Source organism: Ursus arctos, unplaced genomic scaffold (assembly GCF_023065955.2).
Source record: "Ursus arctos isolate Adak ecotype North America unplaced genomic scaffold, UrsArc2.0 scaffold_17, whole genome shotgun sequence".
Classification (NCBI taxonomy): domain Eukaryota; kingdom Metazoa; phylum Chordata; class Mammalia; order Carnivora; family Ursidae; genus Ursus; species Ursus arctos.
Window position 1 is genome coordinate 54039559 of NW_026622841.1, and position 18529 is coordinate 54058087.

At 44.1% G+C, this 18529-nt stretch overlaps 1 protein-coding gene across 2 annotated transcripts in view; it reads right to left on the reverse strand.

Annotated features, from left to right (window-relative positions):
* The window catches only part of LAMA1 (laminin subunit alpha 1), a 159127-nt gene that overhangs the window by 23353 nt on the left and 117245 nt on the right, over positions 1 to 18529 (reverse strand). The window contains exons 37-49 of one of the 2 annotated variants that reach the window (XM_057313235.1): positions 16255 to 16465; positions 15942 to 16058; positions 15675 to 15838; positions 13682 to 13817; positions 12916 to 13009; positions 11238 to 11354; positions 8280 to 8327; positions 7066 to 7248; positions 6281 to 6435; positions 4608 to 4751; positions 3498 to 3631; positions 2506 to 2656; positions 1628 to 1752 (exon numbers count right to left, since the gene is read on the reverse strand). In XM_057313235.1, coding sequence (XP_057169218.1) covers positions 1628 to 1752; positions 2506 to 2656; positions 3498 to 3631; positions 4608 to 4751; positions 6281 to 6435; positions 7066 to 7248; positions 8280 to 8327; positions 11238 to 11354; positions 12916 to 13009; positions 13682 to 13817; positions 15675 to 15838; positions 15942 to 16058; positions 16255 to 16465 — 1779 coding nt within the window. The remainder of the gene's footprint in view (positions 1 to 1627; positions 1753 to 2505; positions 2657 to 3497; positions 3632 to 4607; positions 4752 to 6280; positions 6436 to 7065; positions 7249 to 8279; positions 8328 to 11237; positions 11355 to 12915; positions 13010 to 13681; positions 13818 to 15674; positions 15839 to 15941; positions 16059 to 16254; positions 16466 to 18529) is intronic. The other variant, XM_044383133.3, reaches the window with a different exon arrangement.

Genomic DNA, 18529 nt, shown 5'->3' on the forward strand with positions numbered 1-18529 from the left:
GTGGACGTGAGGTGGGAGGGTTTTCTTCAAAGAGAAGAAAACCGGTGGCCACAAAGAAAACTGACTTCCTCATTCCAACAAAAGAGAAGAGCTAGCAGGCATTTAATTCACTCACTGCTGCAGTTTAAGGCCGGGGGTTTTAAGATAACCCTGAAAATGACAGGTGAAACTGGGAACACTGTAACAGCTGAAGTAGGGGGACATTTTCCGTATCAGAAACGTTCGAGCTCTGTTAAGACTTTTCCTTTCCACAAGTAAGATTAATGATCTGGGGTCAATGTGGGGCCCAGAGTCCAGGGGTCAGAACAGCTTTCAAGTTAGAATCACTAAATTGCTGGGGAAACTTCCCTGCTAGAAAAACAGCACGAGGAAAAAGGGATGGGGATGTGATGGGGAGTTCTCTGCTCCCAGAGTTCTAGAGCTGGTGTCATTACCTCACTGGGTAATATCATTTTTTATCTTATTTGCCAGTTATAAAACCTTGGGTTTTACGCGTTTATTGTCAAGAAAATAATTCTGAGACATCCGCCTAAAAAGCAATGGACTGTGACAGGAAGATCAGAGGTGAACACTGGTGCAGTGTTTCACATTTATCTGGTATTTTCAAATACATCATGACATGTGTTCATTACCAGGGTGGGAGGTAGGACAACATACTTTTCATTTTCCTTTTCTGGAAGAAGAAACCAAGTCTCCACAAGGTGAAATGACTTACTACAAAGTCACCTAGAGGGATTTGGTAGGAGAGGAAGCCTGAGAAACTTAGACACCAAAGCTAATATTTTTTTCAGTCATAAGGCTCCAATAACCAAGGTTCTGGTCATGACTTTGAAAGCAAGTGAAATAAAGGGAAAGAAGCAAATAAAAGGCTCAAACCACAAAATCCCAAGTTACAAGCCCTAAGAGAAAACGGATCTGACAGTAACAAAATGAAAACTCGCCCACGAGTTTCTAAATGTAATGGGAGTTGCTTCCAACTGATCTTGTCTCAGCTCACTGTTAATTACAGATATCTATCTGGACAGAGCAGCCCATTAGACGACAGAATTATATCAGATGTTACATTTCTCTAATGGCAGAGGCAATCTATTGTCTTAATTACCAAAGCGCTAGTTATTTTTTTAGAAAGTAAAACAGGGGCTCTTGAGCTCAGTGAGAGTTATTAAATGCAGCTATTATGTCAATATCAGCCAAACGATGTCAGGTAGCTGTTCGCCATTGCCAAAGGCATTTAATTTCTCGAATTCTAGAATTTCAGAATGGGAAAGATTTATCTATAAAAACTGGCAGCACAAACAAAATTCTCATCCTTGGAGGTCTTTTCAGAATAACGATGTCCAGTGATTCACCAAAGACTTCCCTGTGGCTGAGACAGAGGTGGCTTGAGAGGGTGTGTGATGCTTCTCGGCGATAGGACCCACGATGAAAGCATACGGGCACAGTGAAAACTGCTTCGTAAAGGTTAAAAAGGATACCCGTGCTTCTGTTAGGAAATGACCTACGTCCTACCCTGTGGGGTAAGACGACCGACAGGACAAACTCTGTGCCACCTGTGATGGGCATGTGAATTCTCTAAGCAGCTCTCGGGTGTGAATGACACTGTGTATTAAATCGTGGGGCCCGTTACCTTCCAAAGCAGCCGTGACACTTGCCCTCCCGTTCAATGTAGTTCCACAGGCCGATGGACTGTCCGTTCAGGGAGGCCTCTCCCATGCAGCCTTTAAAATGAGTAACCTTCACAGCGGGAGACTTCTAATATAAACAAACAGAAGAGACATAAGCCGCGGGGGTGGGGGCGGGGAAGGAATGCACGCTCTACATGCACGAAACTCCTTCCTAGGAGCTTAAATCTAACACCCAAATTTTGAGAAAACAACATCCAGAAAAATGGCCAGGCTGTGATCACTGGATTTCCTCCCAATTATTAAGTGGAACCGTAGAATGAGTGATAACCAGACAGGATCTTAAAGATCACCTCGGTTACCAGGGTCCCTGGAGAGAAGCCCCTTTTACAGGCGAGGAAACAGATTCAGAGCATGTTGGTCAGTGGTGAGGGCCCAGCAGGGACTGACACCCTTACTGTCGGGGCACCGAACCAAATCCGGGTGACTCCGCTTGATCCAGTAAGCGGATAGCGGGTAGAGTAAAAGAAATCGCAGCGGCCTCCGTGCTAAACACGAGTTGGCATTATTCTGCCACTAGAGTTAGAACGGCAATAAGAGAAATTACAGAAATGAATGCAGAATACGGAATTTCTTGTTTCAGTCCTGGAAAAGGAACCGAATAGCAAAATGAGCCGCTGGCTTCTTTTCCATTTACGCTCTTTACTCGGCAGGGTCCTTTGCTTTAGAAAACCAGCCCAACTCTGCAAATTTACTGTCATTAAGCAAAATAATAGAAACAAGAAATAATCACCTGCCTAGGATATATGCAATAATTTAAGCATACCAGTTTTAGGTAAAAGCAGCCCGTCAGTCCTGTTCAGATGAACGTCTGGAATGTTACCTTGACCTGTCCTCCAAGCCCTCCAACAAACATGAGCGTTGAGTTGTTTATATCCAGAATGTTCGCTGTTCCAGGGGATTTACTTGTTTTTGTTGGTGGCTTCTGAGTTGCGCTCATTTCCTTTACACTCAATGAACCGATGTTTCCAAATCTAAGGGTTACAAAGAATTGCAAAAAGAACACTTTCGGAATTGCAAGTCTGTCAGTGCGTGTACACATCTGTTTCTAGACAGCCTCCAGCTGCTTCTCCCCGTGTTCCCTGCAGCGGGCCCCCACTGGTCTCCCTCTTCCAGTCTTGCCCACCCCACCCCCAGTTTACTCGCAAAACCTTGCTGAGAAGGTCTTCTAAATCGTAAGTTGCATCGTGCTACCTCCTTGCTCCGACCAGTTACAAATAATGAGTTGACTCTATTTGAAACAGTCTGCGGCCTTCAGTGTTACTCCATTTCCATAAACGACAGAGCAAAAGGCAAGAACACACCAGCAAGAACACACCACAGTATTATGGAAAAGTGGAAAGATACAGCTAAACCTTGAAAGAAGCTACTGCTGGAGAGAGGCTTTACAAGGAAGGATTTTGCTTTGTATCTGAATTTTAAGGAACCACGTTCCCCACTTAGACCCCTGCCTTCTTTCCTCTTCTGTGTGCACACCGCACCTGCCACGTGGAAGTTCTACCCTGCTGCCTCTCACCCCCTCTACCAGGGAGAACAAAGTTTACCGGGTTGGCCGCCTCACCTTTAGACCTAACATTCTAAAGGCAACAAACTTAACTTTTTTCTTCTTTTATTTTTGATTTTGGTAACAAAGCTTATTTCTTCTGTAATAAGAAAAAAAAAAAGCCCTTATTTCTATAGTGAATCTGAACCAACTATCCTTTTACTATAATCTGACTTCCCTGAAGTTTCAAAGATTATAGGGTGTGACAAATATGTTACAAATTTATAAGATACAGTTTTAAAGAGACCCTTGGAGAGAACTTTCTCTACTACCTGGTTACATAGATACTGTGCCATTTGTTGTCGTCAATTGGGAAGTCTGGAAATTCCAACCGCGTGGACCCGGAGCCCATATCCCAGAGAAAGGCCACCTTCCCTCGCCGCATCTCCACTGCCAAGAAATCAGACTGGGGCGCGGGCATGAGCTGGGATGAGTTAACGTGCCGACTGTTTGCATGACGACCAAAATATGTTAAAGAATGAGCTCCTGGAGCATTTCCTCTCTTCTTAAAAAACAAACAAACAAACAAACAAAACCTGTCTTCTGTCTTTAAATGCTCCCCTTCCTGGAGCTGGAGCATGACTCAGAGTACTGGAGACAGCTAAGCTTCGTTGGATATTAGTGTCCCACCTCCCTTGCCCCACATGGCCCTCCACAGTGCCTTCCAGAATGTTCCCCAGGAACACTCACTGGGGGTCACCAGTAGCTTACAGGGAACATGAGCGAAGGCGCTCTACTTGCTTGTTTGCCCAGTCTGAGAAGGCAGTGAGTGAACGTGAACGCGCAGTAAGACAGGAGCCAAGAGATGCCCCATCAGGGACTTGCGTGGGCTCTGCGCCTTAGCTCCCAAGAAGACATTTCAGAATTCGTGCTTGTTAACATTTTCTGCTCTCACACCCCCAAGGGTTCTGCCCCATTCCCACTGGCAACCAAGGGTATCAATGGTTTCCACAGGGGACTTGCCCCTCTGGGAGCCACCAGAATCTCGCCGGGTAGAGGAGCCTGGGTGAAGCTGGATGGTGCTGATACACCCGTTAGGGTGCACACCTCCACTCCTGATAACCACCACCAAGATCCACTTCACACACCCACGCCTACACCCGGTGACTGAAGAGGCTGCAGAAGCCATTAGGAAATGGTACCCACAGCGAGCGATGAAGATGGCAGAGGGAAGACCCCCCCTCAATATCGCAGTCCTCCTCACAGGCATTCAGTGTGTGTTTTTAATCTAATGCCCCTAGTTTAGCAAAAGCTTAGTCCCCTTAGAAGAATTAGGGATTTCACCAAGGCCCTATTTGTGTTTTTCACCAAAACCCCTGCCAATTCAGAAACTATACATGCTCCCAAGAGAGTCGTCGCTGCTCTCCGCGGTCCGTACTCACACTGGTGCTGCTCCCGAGGTAGAAGAGAAGGTTATCGGGCTCGCTTGTCTTCACGTTCAGCGTTACCGTGTTATAGTTAGTGGAAGAAATTGGAGGCTGGTAGGCCCGGATGCAATCTCTGTCTGCAGACACGGCAACTTTAATCTGTGAAAGGAAAGAGGAAGTGTCCTAATCACGCAGTGACACACGTTGGCAGCATGCCAGGAGAGCAAAAGTGCTGTTCCAGAAGCAATTTTCACTGGCAGGCAGGTTTCCTCTCCTGAGGGTGCATAATGCTTTGTGTTTCATAACGTGAGAGATCAGGTGGTGATGACGATTACTTTATTTGGTGAACTACTTAAAGATGGAAAAGTCAGTCTTGAAGTTTTAAGAGTATTTTACGTAGGAAACAGTCTCACTCATGTGAGACTTAATTCCTTAAGACAAGGAGCTTATCCAGATCACCCTGGAATCTTTACACCTGACACAGGGAGGATATTTGATGATCATGTGTCAAATAAATGAAGGGATAATCTATTTATACATTCAGCAAATATTTATAGAGCAACTTTTGCACTTACTACATGTTTCTCTAAGTAAGTATTTGCATATATTTCTTATATTAGCTTTAAAGATTATACGTGTGTGTTAATCAGAGCATTTAGAAACATCCGTCGGGCTTACGTTTACTTGGTGACTTTCTTGGAAACAAACAGAAACCAAAGCTCATGTCAACCTACAGCAATTTTCCAATATTGAGGCCACGGGTGGTGGGGGGCGGGGGATGACTGCAGAACTGATTTTTCTTAGCTAGCAGGGTTTGAGCAGATGAACATGAGACCAGAGGTCACATCTGTCCTCTGCAAGTCCCCAGTAGCGTGGCGACTGCATAGTCTCTCGAAAGTATTATTTCCCCCAAACGCCTCCCCTTTAGAGCACAAGCAATGCACGCGCTATGGATGGTCGTAAAACATTTTCTCCAGCTTGTATTTTTCCAGCTGTCAAGTGTTTGATGCATCTAGTGACCTGGATTTGTGAGCGTGTGTGTGTGTATCGGCTGTGTCGCCGGACTCCTGGACGATGAGGCTCACGGGCGCAAACTTTCTGAAGAACACTTGCATTACTGACAGCAGGCTGGGAAAGTGATGGCAGTAATGCCACACTCGGCCAAGGAAACTTGGACGTAAACACGTAGAGCACAGGCCGTACGCCACCTGAGCTAACAGCTGTGGACTGATGAGTCTAGGCTACAATTATAAATCTCCACAAAGACATGAGGTCTCTTCGCTAACATTTGGAGACAGGTTGAAGCAAAAAACAAAGAAAATGAGACTACTTAAGTATACGTAAGTGCACTGTCCCAGGCAGGAGAGAAGGTCTTTTCAAGACAAAGCATAGGCACCATAAATAAAAGTCATAAGTTGCTCTATCTATCTATCTATCCAGACATACGCACACACACCCCCCTAAGTGTGTGTGTTTGTGTGTGTGTGTGTGTGTGTGTGTGTGTGTGCTTAAGTAAATATACTTAACACAGAGTTTTAAATGTACTGTAGACAAGGCTGTGAGAAATGTGGGCGGTAAGAGCTGAGTCAGTAGACGTCCAGGGGGCTGGTGTGACAGTCCCCTCTGCAGGAGTCCCCTGAGATCGGGAGTTACCAGGAGACCCCACGAGCACAGGAGCCCACACTCACAGAAGCTGCCTGCTTCCGGGCCTGGCTGATGAGCAGTTTGATTTCTGACAGGTTTCTGTTCAGGTTTTCTTCTAATATCTTCAAAGGTTTCAACCGATCAAATAAAAGGCTGGCTTGTGCTTCTGCGTCTTTCACTCTTCTTCCGGCTAGCAGGGCTACCAAGTATCAGGTGGCGAGATAGTTGGCAGCAGGGAGGAAACAAGAAAAATGAATTATTTATTACCAATGCACTGAATAAAAGGATCAAAGCCTAGAAATTTGGTAAATACGGTTGACCCTCAAACGACTCAGGCGTGGGGGTGCTCAACCCCCATACAGTCGCAAAGCTGTGTGTCACTTCTGACTCCCCAAAAACTTCACTAGGAATAGCCTACTGTTGGCTGGAAGCCTTACCAACAACATAAATAGTCAATTAACACGGTTTGTATGTTACGTGTGTTATAGACTGTATCCTTGCAATACAGTAAGCTAGAGAAAAGATGATGTTAAGAAAAGCATAAAGAAAATACACGTTCTGTATCGTATTTATTTTTTTTTTTAAATCTGTGTCTAGTGGACCCGTGCAGTTGAAACCTGTGTTGTCCAAGGGTCGACTGTCTATGAGAAATGCGCCAGCAGCATGCACTACCCAAGGCCCTTCTCTTGCTTTATCAATGCCAATCTAGATATCAGTGCATTTTTATTCCTTAGGAATGCTGTTGGGCAACAAGACGCCATGCTACACTGGGCTAGTTGAAAATCTCACACCGTAGGCTTTCCCACTGGGAAGGGAGACCAGGACGTACTGGTCATTGAGGAGTCCTGTAGAAGTTTGTTGGTTTCTTGTAAGGTGGCGTTAACCCTGGAGAGGTCAGTGGATGTATTCAACAGCTTCTGGCTCAATCCCACGACGTCCTTTAGAGTACTTGCCGCGCTCTGATTTGCAGCTGTGGCCAACTCTTTGACTTTGGTTCCTTTGTCTCTGACACCTGAAATAAATTTATATGCAAGCATGCACTCCTGTGATCATACATGGGGAAAACCATAAACCACGATAAATGTAACTTCTCATGGGAACATATTACAGTATTTCTTATGGGATGCTGAACACAAAATGGGGCTTCTGGTTTTTAATGGAAGTAGTAAGACCACATGTCCTATGCCTTACTGCTCCCACTTAGGGACAAATGAAATAGTTTTGGTAACAATCCTCTGTATTGAAATTTCAATATGCAGTGAGATCACCTGCTAATCGTCATGTTCTCAGCGTCTTAGATATTAATAAGTGAAATTTCTTTACTTGGATTCCCTTCTATCACTCCCTTCTCATAGTCATTAAATACTTTCTTCATATAGGCCCATGTGGGGATAAGGAGGTTGGGGAATTTAAATTTGTAGGTAAGATAGGCATGTTGTAGGCTAGAGGAAGTGGTATTTGCCCACAACATCAGCTGGCTGCTAGATGGAACAGCAGCATAAAGACTGAACAGTCACTATAGATAAAATGGAATTCAGTTATTGTAGAAAATCTGGGTGATGATTTTTTTTAAAGACACTAGTATTTATGTTTAAAGTATCCAATCACAAACAGGACAGAAACGAACACTAGAAGAAGCCAGATAAAGAGTCTACAGGTGTCTTTTTACTCTTGCAACAACTTTTCTGCAGGTTTGAAATACCTCCAAATAAAAAGGTGTTTTTTTAAGGGGGGTTGTGGGGGAGGGTAGAGAGAATCTTAAGCAGACTCCATGCCCAGTATGGAGCCCGACACAGGGCTTGATCTCACAATCCTGAGACCATGACCTGAACCAAAAACAAGAGTCAGATGCTTAACTGACTGAGCCACCCAGGCACCCCTGAAAATGTCCTTTTAAGTGTTTAATCAACATAAATCATGTGTCCTTAAAAAAGAAAGAAAAGAAAAGAAACGTCCAGGTCAGAAAATGTTCCCCTGACTTAAGATTAGAAGTCAGTCCAAAGTGCCCCAAGCCCAGCTCCCCACAGCAGTTTCCATGCTTACAGGTGAATCCACGGACCTCGGGAGCTGTGAGGCATCTTGTCGGGCTTACTGAGAAAAGAAGAGAAGGTTGAGCGGGTGTAAATGATGCAGGGCTGCTGGACTCATTTGTTTTATACTTTTAAACAGTTATACTATTTCGGACTGTAATGAATAGTGCATTTCCAACCCATCCATATTAAAGTGTTTTCTGAGCTTATTTTAGAATGCTTTACTGCCTCCTGAAGGAAGAGCACCAAGCAAGAGTTCTTTAATTGCCCCCATTTATAACAAATCTAGCATTTTCCCTTAAAGCAGGAACATTCAGCTTCTTGCTGACTTCTTGAATGACCCTTTCATTGAAGCAATGTGTCAAGCCATTTTAAAAGAAATGGGGTAATTATTATGCAACACAGTACTAGAAGTCCTTGCAACAGCAATCAGACAACAAAAAGGGATAAAATGTATCCAAATCGGCAAAGAAGTCAAACTGTCTCTCTTCACAGATGACATGATACTCTATATGGAAAACCCAAAAGAATCCACGCCCAAACTATTAGAAGTTATAGAGCAATTCAGTAATGTGGCGGGATACAAAATCAATGCTCAGAAATCAGTTGCATTTCTATACACGAACAATGAGACTGAAGAAAGAGAAATTAGGGAATCCATTCCATTTACAATAGCACCAAAAATCATATGGTATCTCGGAATTAACTTAACCAAAGAGGTAAAGGATCTATATTCTAGAAACTACAAATCACTCTTGAAAGACACTGAAGAAGACACAAAAAGATGGAAAAATATTCCATGCTCATGGATCGGAGGAATAAATATAGTTAAAATGTCTATGCTACCCAGAGCAATCTACACTTTCAATGCTATCCCAATCAAAATACCAATGACATTTTTCAAAAAAACCAGAACAAACAGCCCTTAAATTTGTGCGGAACCAGAAAAGGCCCCGAATTGCCAAGGAACTGTTGAAAAGGAAAAACAAAGCTGGGGGCATCACATTGCCGGATTTCGAGCTGTACTACAAAGCTGTGATCACAAAGACAGCATGGTACTGGCACAAAAACAGACACATAGACCAATGGAACAGAATAGAGAACCCAGAAATGGACTCTCGGCTCTTTGGGCAACTAATCTTTGACAAAGCAGGAAAAAACATCCAGAGGAAAAAGGGCAGTCTCTTCAATAAATGGTGCTGGGAAAATTGGACAGCTACATGCAAAAGAATGAAACTTGACCACTCTCTCACACCATACACAAAGAGAAACTCCAAATGGATGAAAGACCTCGATGTGAGACAGGAATCCATCAAAATCCTAGAGAAGAACATAGGCAGCAACCTCTATGACATCAGCCACAGCAACTTTTTTCATGACACATCTCCAAAGGCAAGAGAAACAAAAGATAAAATGAACTTGTGGGATTTCATCAAGATAAAAAGCTTCTGCACAGCGAAAGAAACAGTCAAAAAAACTAAGAGGCAGCCCACGGAATGGGAGAAGATATTTGCAAAGGATGCTACAAATAAAAAACTGGTATCCAAGATCGACAAAGAACTTCTCAAACTCAATACGCGAGAAACAAATAAATAAAAAAATGGGCAGAAGATATGAACAGACACTTTTCCAATGATGACATACAAATGGCTAACAGACACATGAAAAAATGTTCAAAATCATTAGCCATCAGGGAAATTCAAATCAAAACCACAGTAAGATACCACCTTACGCCAGTTAGAATGGCAATAATTGACAAGGCAAGAAACAACAATTGTTGGAGAGGATGTGGAGAAAGGGGATCCCTCCTACACTGTTGGTGGGAATGCAAGTTGGTACAGCCACTCTGGAAAACAGTGTGGAGGTCCCTTAAAAAGTTACAAATAGAACTAACCTATGATCCAACAATTGCACTGCTGGGTATGTACCCCAAAGATACAGACGTAGTGAAGAGAAGGGCCATATGCACCCCAATGTTCATAGCAGCATTGTCCACAATAGCTAAATTGTGGAAGAAGCCGAGATGCCCTTCAACAGATGACTGGATTAAGAAGATGTAGTCCAGGGGCGCCTGGGTGGCTCAGTTGTTAAGCGCCTGCCTTCGGCTCAGGGCGTGATCCCAGCATTATAGGATGAGCCCCACATCGGGTTCCTCCGCTGGGAGCCTGCTTCTTCCTCTCCCACTCCCCCTGCTTGTGTTCCCTCCCTCTCTGGCTGTCTCTCTCTTTGTCAAATAAATAAATAAAATCTTAAAAAAAAAAAAAAAGATGTGGTCCATATATACAATGGAATATCATTCAGCCATCAGAAAGAACGATTACACAACATTTGCAGCAACATGGACGGGACTGGAGGAGATAATGCTAAGTGAAATAAGTCAAGCAGAGAAAGACAATTATCATATGGTTTCACTCATTTATGGAACATAAGAAATAGGAAGATTGGTAGGAGAAGGAAGGGAAGAATGAAGGGGGGGTAAACAGAAGGGGGAATGAAGCATGAGAGACTGTGGACTCTGGAAAACAAACTGAGGGCTTCGGGGGGGGGGATGGGATAGGCCGGTGATGGGTAGTAAGGAGGGCATGTATTGCATGGTGCACTGGGTGTTATATGCAAATAATGAATCATGGAACACTACATCAAAACCTAAGGATATACTGTATGGTGACTAACATAATAAAAAATTATTATTAAAAAAAATAAAAGAAATGGGGTAGCATCAAGTCTCCCAAGGTTTTTTTGCTTTTCAGAGTTTGATTCTAACAATCCAATACAGGCGTTCCTGAGTTACTTAAATAGTTATCTTCACTGCCAAATCATACTCCTCTGCCAGTAAAAACTCTATCCATCTTGGTCAGGATTTTGAGTGAGGGCTGTTATTCAGACTCACAACAGGACTTCCTTCTGCTCCTGTGTAACGGCTTTACAATGAGCAAACATTAATTAAATCAAGAACCCCCTTCCCACTTACCTCCAGGAATTGCTCTGAGTATTGAGAGTGATTCATTGGCCCGCCTAGTAATTGTATCAGCATTCTCTTGAAATCTGTTTGCTGCATTTTTCAATTCACTCAGTTTCAATGTGATATCTATTTAAAAGGGGGGAAAAGTGCCCTCTTAGGGTAGCCAACTCAATAGTTGCCTAGGCAACAGTTTCCTTCATCACTCTGACCCCTCTACAGAATCAACAGCTTTTTACAGACACCACCCCCCCCATATTGAAATTTTTCCAGCAAGACTTAGCACCACTCATTGTAGAAATTAAGAGTGTTTTTAGCTTACTAGATCTTTTTTTCTATTCTGCTTGTTGCCCTTCTCCCTAATATTTCTTCTTGAATTGCATGTCCAATTTAATTAGAGTTCAGGTGAAGACTTGTGCTTAAATCCCTCAGTCTTAATCATTCACTAACTTCCTGTCCACACATAAATTTTGTCCACCTCTCTTCTCTGGGTTGTAAAGCCCCAAAGATCGTCCTGCCCAGGAATCTTCCCCAGTGCCCCCCTGCTTCCTTGGCTGGGGCGCCTCCCCTCCCTCCACCCTCTCACCACAGGACAGGTGCTCAGCTCAGCCCCCGTCAAGTCTGATCAAAGTTGTTGGATTAAAGCGTTTACTTTTAATATTTCTGTGTGTAACACACAATCACGTCTAAATGCTGGACACATGGTTAAAAATGAATTATGGATAAGATACCTGATGAAGACGATGGTTCTGCCTAAGATTTTAATTGCCAGAAAAGTCACTATTTGGTGGCCCCTGACATACCTTTCCCCGTGTGAGCTGAAACCACAGCCCAACACTGATGCTAGAGTTTGTGTTTCATCTGCTTTATGATCAAGTGTGAGGGACTTTCTACTCCGTGAGATGATGACATCACATTTAAATTGTGTCACTCACAGAGAACCAAAGCTATGCACACATCCGGGCCCTTGGCTCAGAAAGGCATGGGAGGATCCAGGACTGGGCATGGAAGTGTTCTTAGAGGGGTGTGAGCTTTGTGTAGCCCACTGTCTACTCCTACAGGAAAGGACTTGATTAGAATATGTTAAGGTGAAAAGCGTATGTTTTTCTCACGCCACAAATCCCTGCTGCCATTTTGTGTTGTGTTTCCTGGACAGCCTCACATATGTGAAATCATTGCTTACTGAACCCTTCAGGAAAAACTCACTGCATAGGTATTTCTTGTAAAATTGATAAGTCTGTTACGATCTAAGTCAATAATGATTTAATGAGAAGCTACCATGACCCTAGCGTTATATTAGCCCTGTTTGTCAACACTGGCAAAAGAAATGCATCACACACAACACAACTCTTCACGAAACTGTGAGACAGTGCGAGACGAACAGGGCAGCAAGTGAAACCAAAGGGAACCTGACACACACTGCGAAACGGTGGCAGCCCACGAACCAAAACCTTGCATGGAGGATTCAGTTACCACAGAAGGCTTAACGAGACTTTGGAAGATTAGAGGTGCCCGCACATTAAGAGAGGTCATTAAAATAAAAATTTTAATTATGTGATGATTCTAGGACAGGAAATCGGAATGTCATTGTGACAAAGTGTTCATGTTCAGATTCCTCCAGGAAAGGAGAATGTTCCAGCAGTATGCTCAGAAAGTCTGCTTATCAGTACGGTCCAAGTTAGAAACATACCTCGATACTTTCTGCTCAGGCTGTTGCCTTCTTTTAAAAATCTGGAACTGCGCTGGAGAGCCACTTTTCCATTAGAAACAAGGGATTCTGAGAACTGGAAAACAGGACACCTTAAACATGGCCATGGTTGGGGGGAGGACGGGGCAGGCGGACTCCCGCTGGAGACGGGGCTGCAACTCTATCAGAACAGCCTCTGGTCTAGTTCCAAACATGGGAGTCCTCTGGATAATGGGTAGAGACAATTTAAATGGTCCTAATTCACGGGTGAGGAGAAAGAACACAAACTATTTTTAAATATATGAAGACGAAACCCGGACATTAAGCGAGGATTTCTCCAGAGAGAAGATGTCTCAAGTAGTATCAAGAAGCATTATCCTTTTTGTCATAAGAAACTCTGAGATTCTCCTCACTGGTCTTTGTAAAGAAGTATTTATGACCTTAAGGGGTGCCAGGGTGGCTCAGTCAGTTAAGCGGCTGACTTCAGCTCAGGTCATGATCCCAGATCAAGCCCTGCGTCGGGGCTCTCCCTCTGCCCCTCACCTGGTTCGTGCTCTCTAATAAATCAATAAAATCTTAAAAAGTATCTACGGCCCTATGAAATTAAAACTTCTATCACATGATGACAGAGCCAAACAGATCTCACCAGACAAGAATGTTGACAAGCATGAATTTAAGCCCCTGACTCTGGGCTCAGCACCTCTGGAACAATCTCCCCCAGTGCCTAGAGAAGGAAGGTGCACAGTGTGGCCCCTGGGGCAGCTCTCACCACGCTCGCTGTAGTCACCGTCTCGAGAGCATCTTTTGCCGCTTTCTCTGATTCTTCAATGAGGCTCCAAATGTTGGAATGGACGTGGCTTGTGCTGGTGGCATTCAGGGACACGTGTCTAACGCCGCCAAGGCTACTGTGTAATCAGCACATTTATAGAAGTCAGCACAAATTAAGTGGAACTTGCCCACTATTCCTGAAAGCTGCCTGGTTTCTTACGCTTAGAAAAGTTCAAGGAATAACAACATAGGGATCCCCCTCTAACTCTGAAGGTGATCTTTGAAAGCCCGTAGTTACACTGTCATGAGAACACTCAGAAGTGCTGTTCAATTAACACCCGAAGAAGGGACTATTGCTGGTTCCCCTGGTTTTAACCGTCCATCAGTTTCCACCAGCTGCCTTCAGCAGTCTCATTTCCGTTCAGACCCCCCGCGTATGGCTGGGGTACCACTGCGTGTTTGCTTTGGCTGTAATCTCTTCTTCTGCGCACTTGCTAATTTTCAAAAAGCTTCCCTAAGCATCTATAAGGATGCTGGATCTTGTTCCTCAAAAGGTATGTACCAATTTGATGAAATTCACTCGATTTTGGAAGGAGGATCAGATAATATTTCAATCATTCGAACTTCACTCTTACAAGTGGGCAAATCTCTTGTGAACTTGCCAGCTGGTAATGGTGCAATTTCACCCAGCTCAACTCTATCTGGAAAATGAAATCTGACAATTGACACATCTTTGCCTGCTGAGTAACTCACTCCATTTTCTTCCCAAGGTTATCGAGTTGAGGGATTCCCAAACCAGACACCAGTCGTAACTACTTGATTGGCAAAATCTGGTGATTTATAAGTAAAAGATATGATGATATGTAACGTCGTGTAGCATACCAAATTGCGTTTACTATTCCTACTGGGTAGTATGGGCTGTTTCTAGCTGTGTACGTAGGCAGAGGTTTTTTTTTCCTCTTTTGGGAAATAATGAAAGCTGATGAAAAGAGAAAAGCTGAGTATCTGATTCCATTTTCTATTACGGATTTCTTGGCATGTGTAGGCGGTAAGGGTCCACGTGACACGTGACCCACACGACATTCTATCATATTTTTAATTGCTTTCCTCGTGTGAGCTCATCTTTTATGGCAGCATTCCTCAAATCGGAAAGATATTTATTTTTCTCCTGCCACAAAACATACCCACACACTGCAGCACACATATTCCCAGTGGCCATGCTTTTTCTACCTATTATGGTGACAAAGTTAAAGAAATAAATTGACCAATTAAGTCACAATATTGTGTAAATCTCTGATGAGGCTGAAACACTGGCTCCTTCATTCGCTGTACATTCGATAACACGGGGATCTTTAAAACTGTGACAAAGCCCAGGTCACAATCTTTGAGTGGGAGGAGGACAAGGGGACAAAAGCATCAGTATTTTTGAAGTTCCCCAGGTTATTCCAAAATGCAGACAAGTTTGAGAGCCACTGTCCTCAAGTCATGTTTCTCCTTTAGAGCCGCTTTGTCACAAGCTGAAGACATATTTAACAAATGCTAAAAACACATGTTAAGATAACTAAGACAACAGTAGGCCTTCAGGAAATAGACAGTAAAGGGGATGGTGTCCGCCGGTGTGGGCCACCATAACCTCCATCCACACTAAGCCAACCAAATCATACGCTTCAGGAGAACAAGATTTGTAAAGAAATTAATGTCTTCATTCTGTCCAACCTAACAAAGCCCTGAGCATTTAATAGTTAATGGCTTAATACTATAGCATAATATCTGTTTTACTTCTATCCAGTTCAGTGTGCATTTTCCCATCACATGCGGAAGGATAACCACGTTACCGGACATGGGAGGAAGTCCTCCTTGCCACGTGAATAAACTAGGAGTCTTCGTTTGTAGGCAAAAGAAGACTGACTCAACATCGTGATCAAAGTAGCCACTCTTACTCTCTTTGCTCCATGGATCACCCGCCCCGGGATTCCTGCAAGGTGTGTTCTCACCTGTCCAGGGCACCTGCTAGTCTCTGGAGCTCAGCTGCGTGGTCCTCTGCTCTGTAGACAAGGTCCAGTGCTCTTCTTTGGGACATCTGCATGACCAGACCATCTACGTGGTGCCTGATTTTGGCAGTCCACAGAAGGAGCTCATCGCGGTGGCGCTCTAACTGCTACGTAGAGGGATTCAGACCGTGAGCATACATGCATCTACTGAACAATGTACGCATGTGCACGTGTGTGAGGGCTGTGAAGATTCTCCGAGCCATAACTTACTGCCAGAACATTCTGTGTCGCCTCTGCACGGGCTGTGACGGCAGCTAGCAGTCTTCTCCCTCTGGCAATGAGCGTCGAGGTCAAGTTTTGTTCTTCTTGAACACGTAGCTTCTTTTCCTGTGGCAAAAAAGTCACCTTTGAGGAAGCTTCACCAAAGCGAGCCAGCTTCTGCACGTTACTGCCGGACTCTACGTGCTTCAGTTAGTACTTGGGGCTTGTTTTCAAAGAAGCTAAAAATGGTATTATTGACAGAGGAGAGCTGGGCTCCCAGCCCTAACTGAGAAGGAAGGAGACGGTCTTTGTGAAGACTCACGTGGAATTCTTGCAGGTTGGCGTGGGCAATGCGCAGCAGGCGGTCGCTTTCCCGGGCCTCCGCCTCTGCCCCCCTCGCGAGGTCTCCCGCCGCCCGCAGCTCACTGTTGTGTTTTGAAAGGAGGCTGCTTGCTGCTGCTTTTAAGACCTCCAGCTCTTTCTGTGGCTTCCGGTAATTCTTCTGAATTTGTGACAATAAATCTTCAGCAGCCCTGTTAAATATAGACGGTGTAGGTAGTAAGTAAATGAACGACGGTGTTCCTATCGTGAACGGGCAGGGAAGGACCCTGCATTCCCATCCCTCGTGTCTTCTTGCCGTCGGAAGTGGTACATCGTCACCTCTTACAAAAGGAAGTGATTTTTCTAAGACAGCTACAGGCATGGCGTATTTACACTTTATCCTTAACAAGCAATCTTTATTCACAAAGTTCCTGACATGTTTTATTAAAGGAATTAAAAGAAATCACCTCTGTGGGTGGGGGTGCAGAAAATCGGGACCACAGTCTGTGGACGAGGACGACGGCCATCTTGCTTTTTAGTACAGCAAGAAATTGAAAAGAGGCTATTCACGGATTCGCTTCATTTGTTATTAAGTTACTGATGTATTTAGAGGACATAAGGGTTTTTCTGCAACTAGTTAAAAAATAGATTTTATAAAAACTGAAAATCCAAATGCCAGAAAGATCTAATTTGTACCACTGGAAAGAGCAAGCTTTAGGAAAGCAAAAGATAGGTTTTCTTATTCTTTTGTAAATATGCTATCAAATTACTTGCTTAGATCAATTTTGAATTTAAAGTTACACAAAATAAAATGTTCACAATATAAACCTTTGCAGGGGTTGAATATATCCAATTAACTTCCTGCTTCAATTTGTCAGGAGAACTTTGAAAAATATCAGGGAAAATGCCTTGTACGTCACCTTCAGCTTTCGCAGACATCATATTCCTGGCCTAAGACACAACAGAAAACACTTTCCCAAGGTACGTACGCTGACATCGTTGGAACACCACCAGGAATTCGAACAGTCTTACCATTTCTCATGATTTCTCATGATAATTATGATACAGGCAACAAGAACCAAAAGTACATGGGAAACATAAGTAAATCCAATATATTTCTGACGTCTGACCATGGATCCCTTCATACCATTAAAGAATCGAAGAAATTTTAAAACAGAGGTCAACTTTTCATCTATGAAGTGGCTTTACCACCTAGCCTGTGATCACAGGCAATGGCAGAGTCATCAATGACTTGATGCACATTAAAAACAAAGAGCCTCAGCAGCACTCTTCATTTCTTCCTGCAAAGGAACACATTCTTAAAAGATTTTATTTATTTGAGAAACAGAGAGGGTGCATGTGGGCATACAAGTTGGGGGAGGGGCAGAGGAGAAGCAGGCTCCCCACTGAGCACGGAGCCCCACACAGGGCTCGATCCCAGGACCCTGATATCATGACCTGAGCTGAAGGCAGACACTTAACTGAGTCCCCCAGGCACCCCAGGACACATTTCTTTAATGAAGTAGTTTTGGATAGTTCTGGGGACCCCAGCAAGGAAAACAGCTGGGAAACACAGCTAGGAATGATAAGGTAAAGCGTGCAATCAGGGGTACAGTGCACAGCCGGGACAGCAGGCTGCAGTCAGCTCTCCTTTGCCAGCCCTTGGCTGGTGTCTGCGAGTGGTCCCACTGTTCCCTAGCTGATAAGAGTGGCTCACTGCCTCGACCATTTGTGCAAGCAAAGTGGTTATGCTGAACACCTGCTCTCCTTCGCAGACTCTGAATTCGGTATGTGCTAGGTAGAGGGTGCATGTGGGGCCAGCCCCCAACAAACACCTTGGATGCTGAACTTCTAATGGGCTTCCCTGGGCAGAAACATCACACTTGCGGTACTGCATTTTCACTGCTGGGATGGAGTGTGCTGTGACCCCCCCAGGAGAGAGAGGGGGCTTGGGGAAGGCTGCATGGATTCTTCCACACTTTGCTGTGTCTCCTTCCCTGTGTATCCAGCTGTGCATCCTTAATACAGAACCTAAGAAACCTCGGCCAGGAGTCCTGAAGGCCCTAGGGAAACTCTGCGTGTGGGCGTGGTCCTGGGGACAGCAATACAAGCATGATAAGCAATTGGAAGCTGTGGTAAATAGTCTCACCTATAAGAATGCTGTACTTCAGGATAAACAGGCAGTTTTCCAAGTTATGATAAAAAAAGCAGATACATAATTCCTAAAATAATCCATGAAATTTGAAATGGCATAAATACACAGGGATTATCTATAG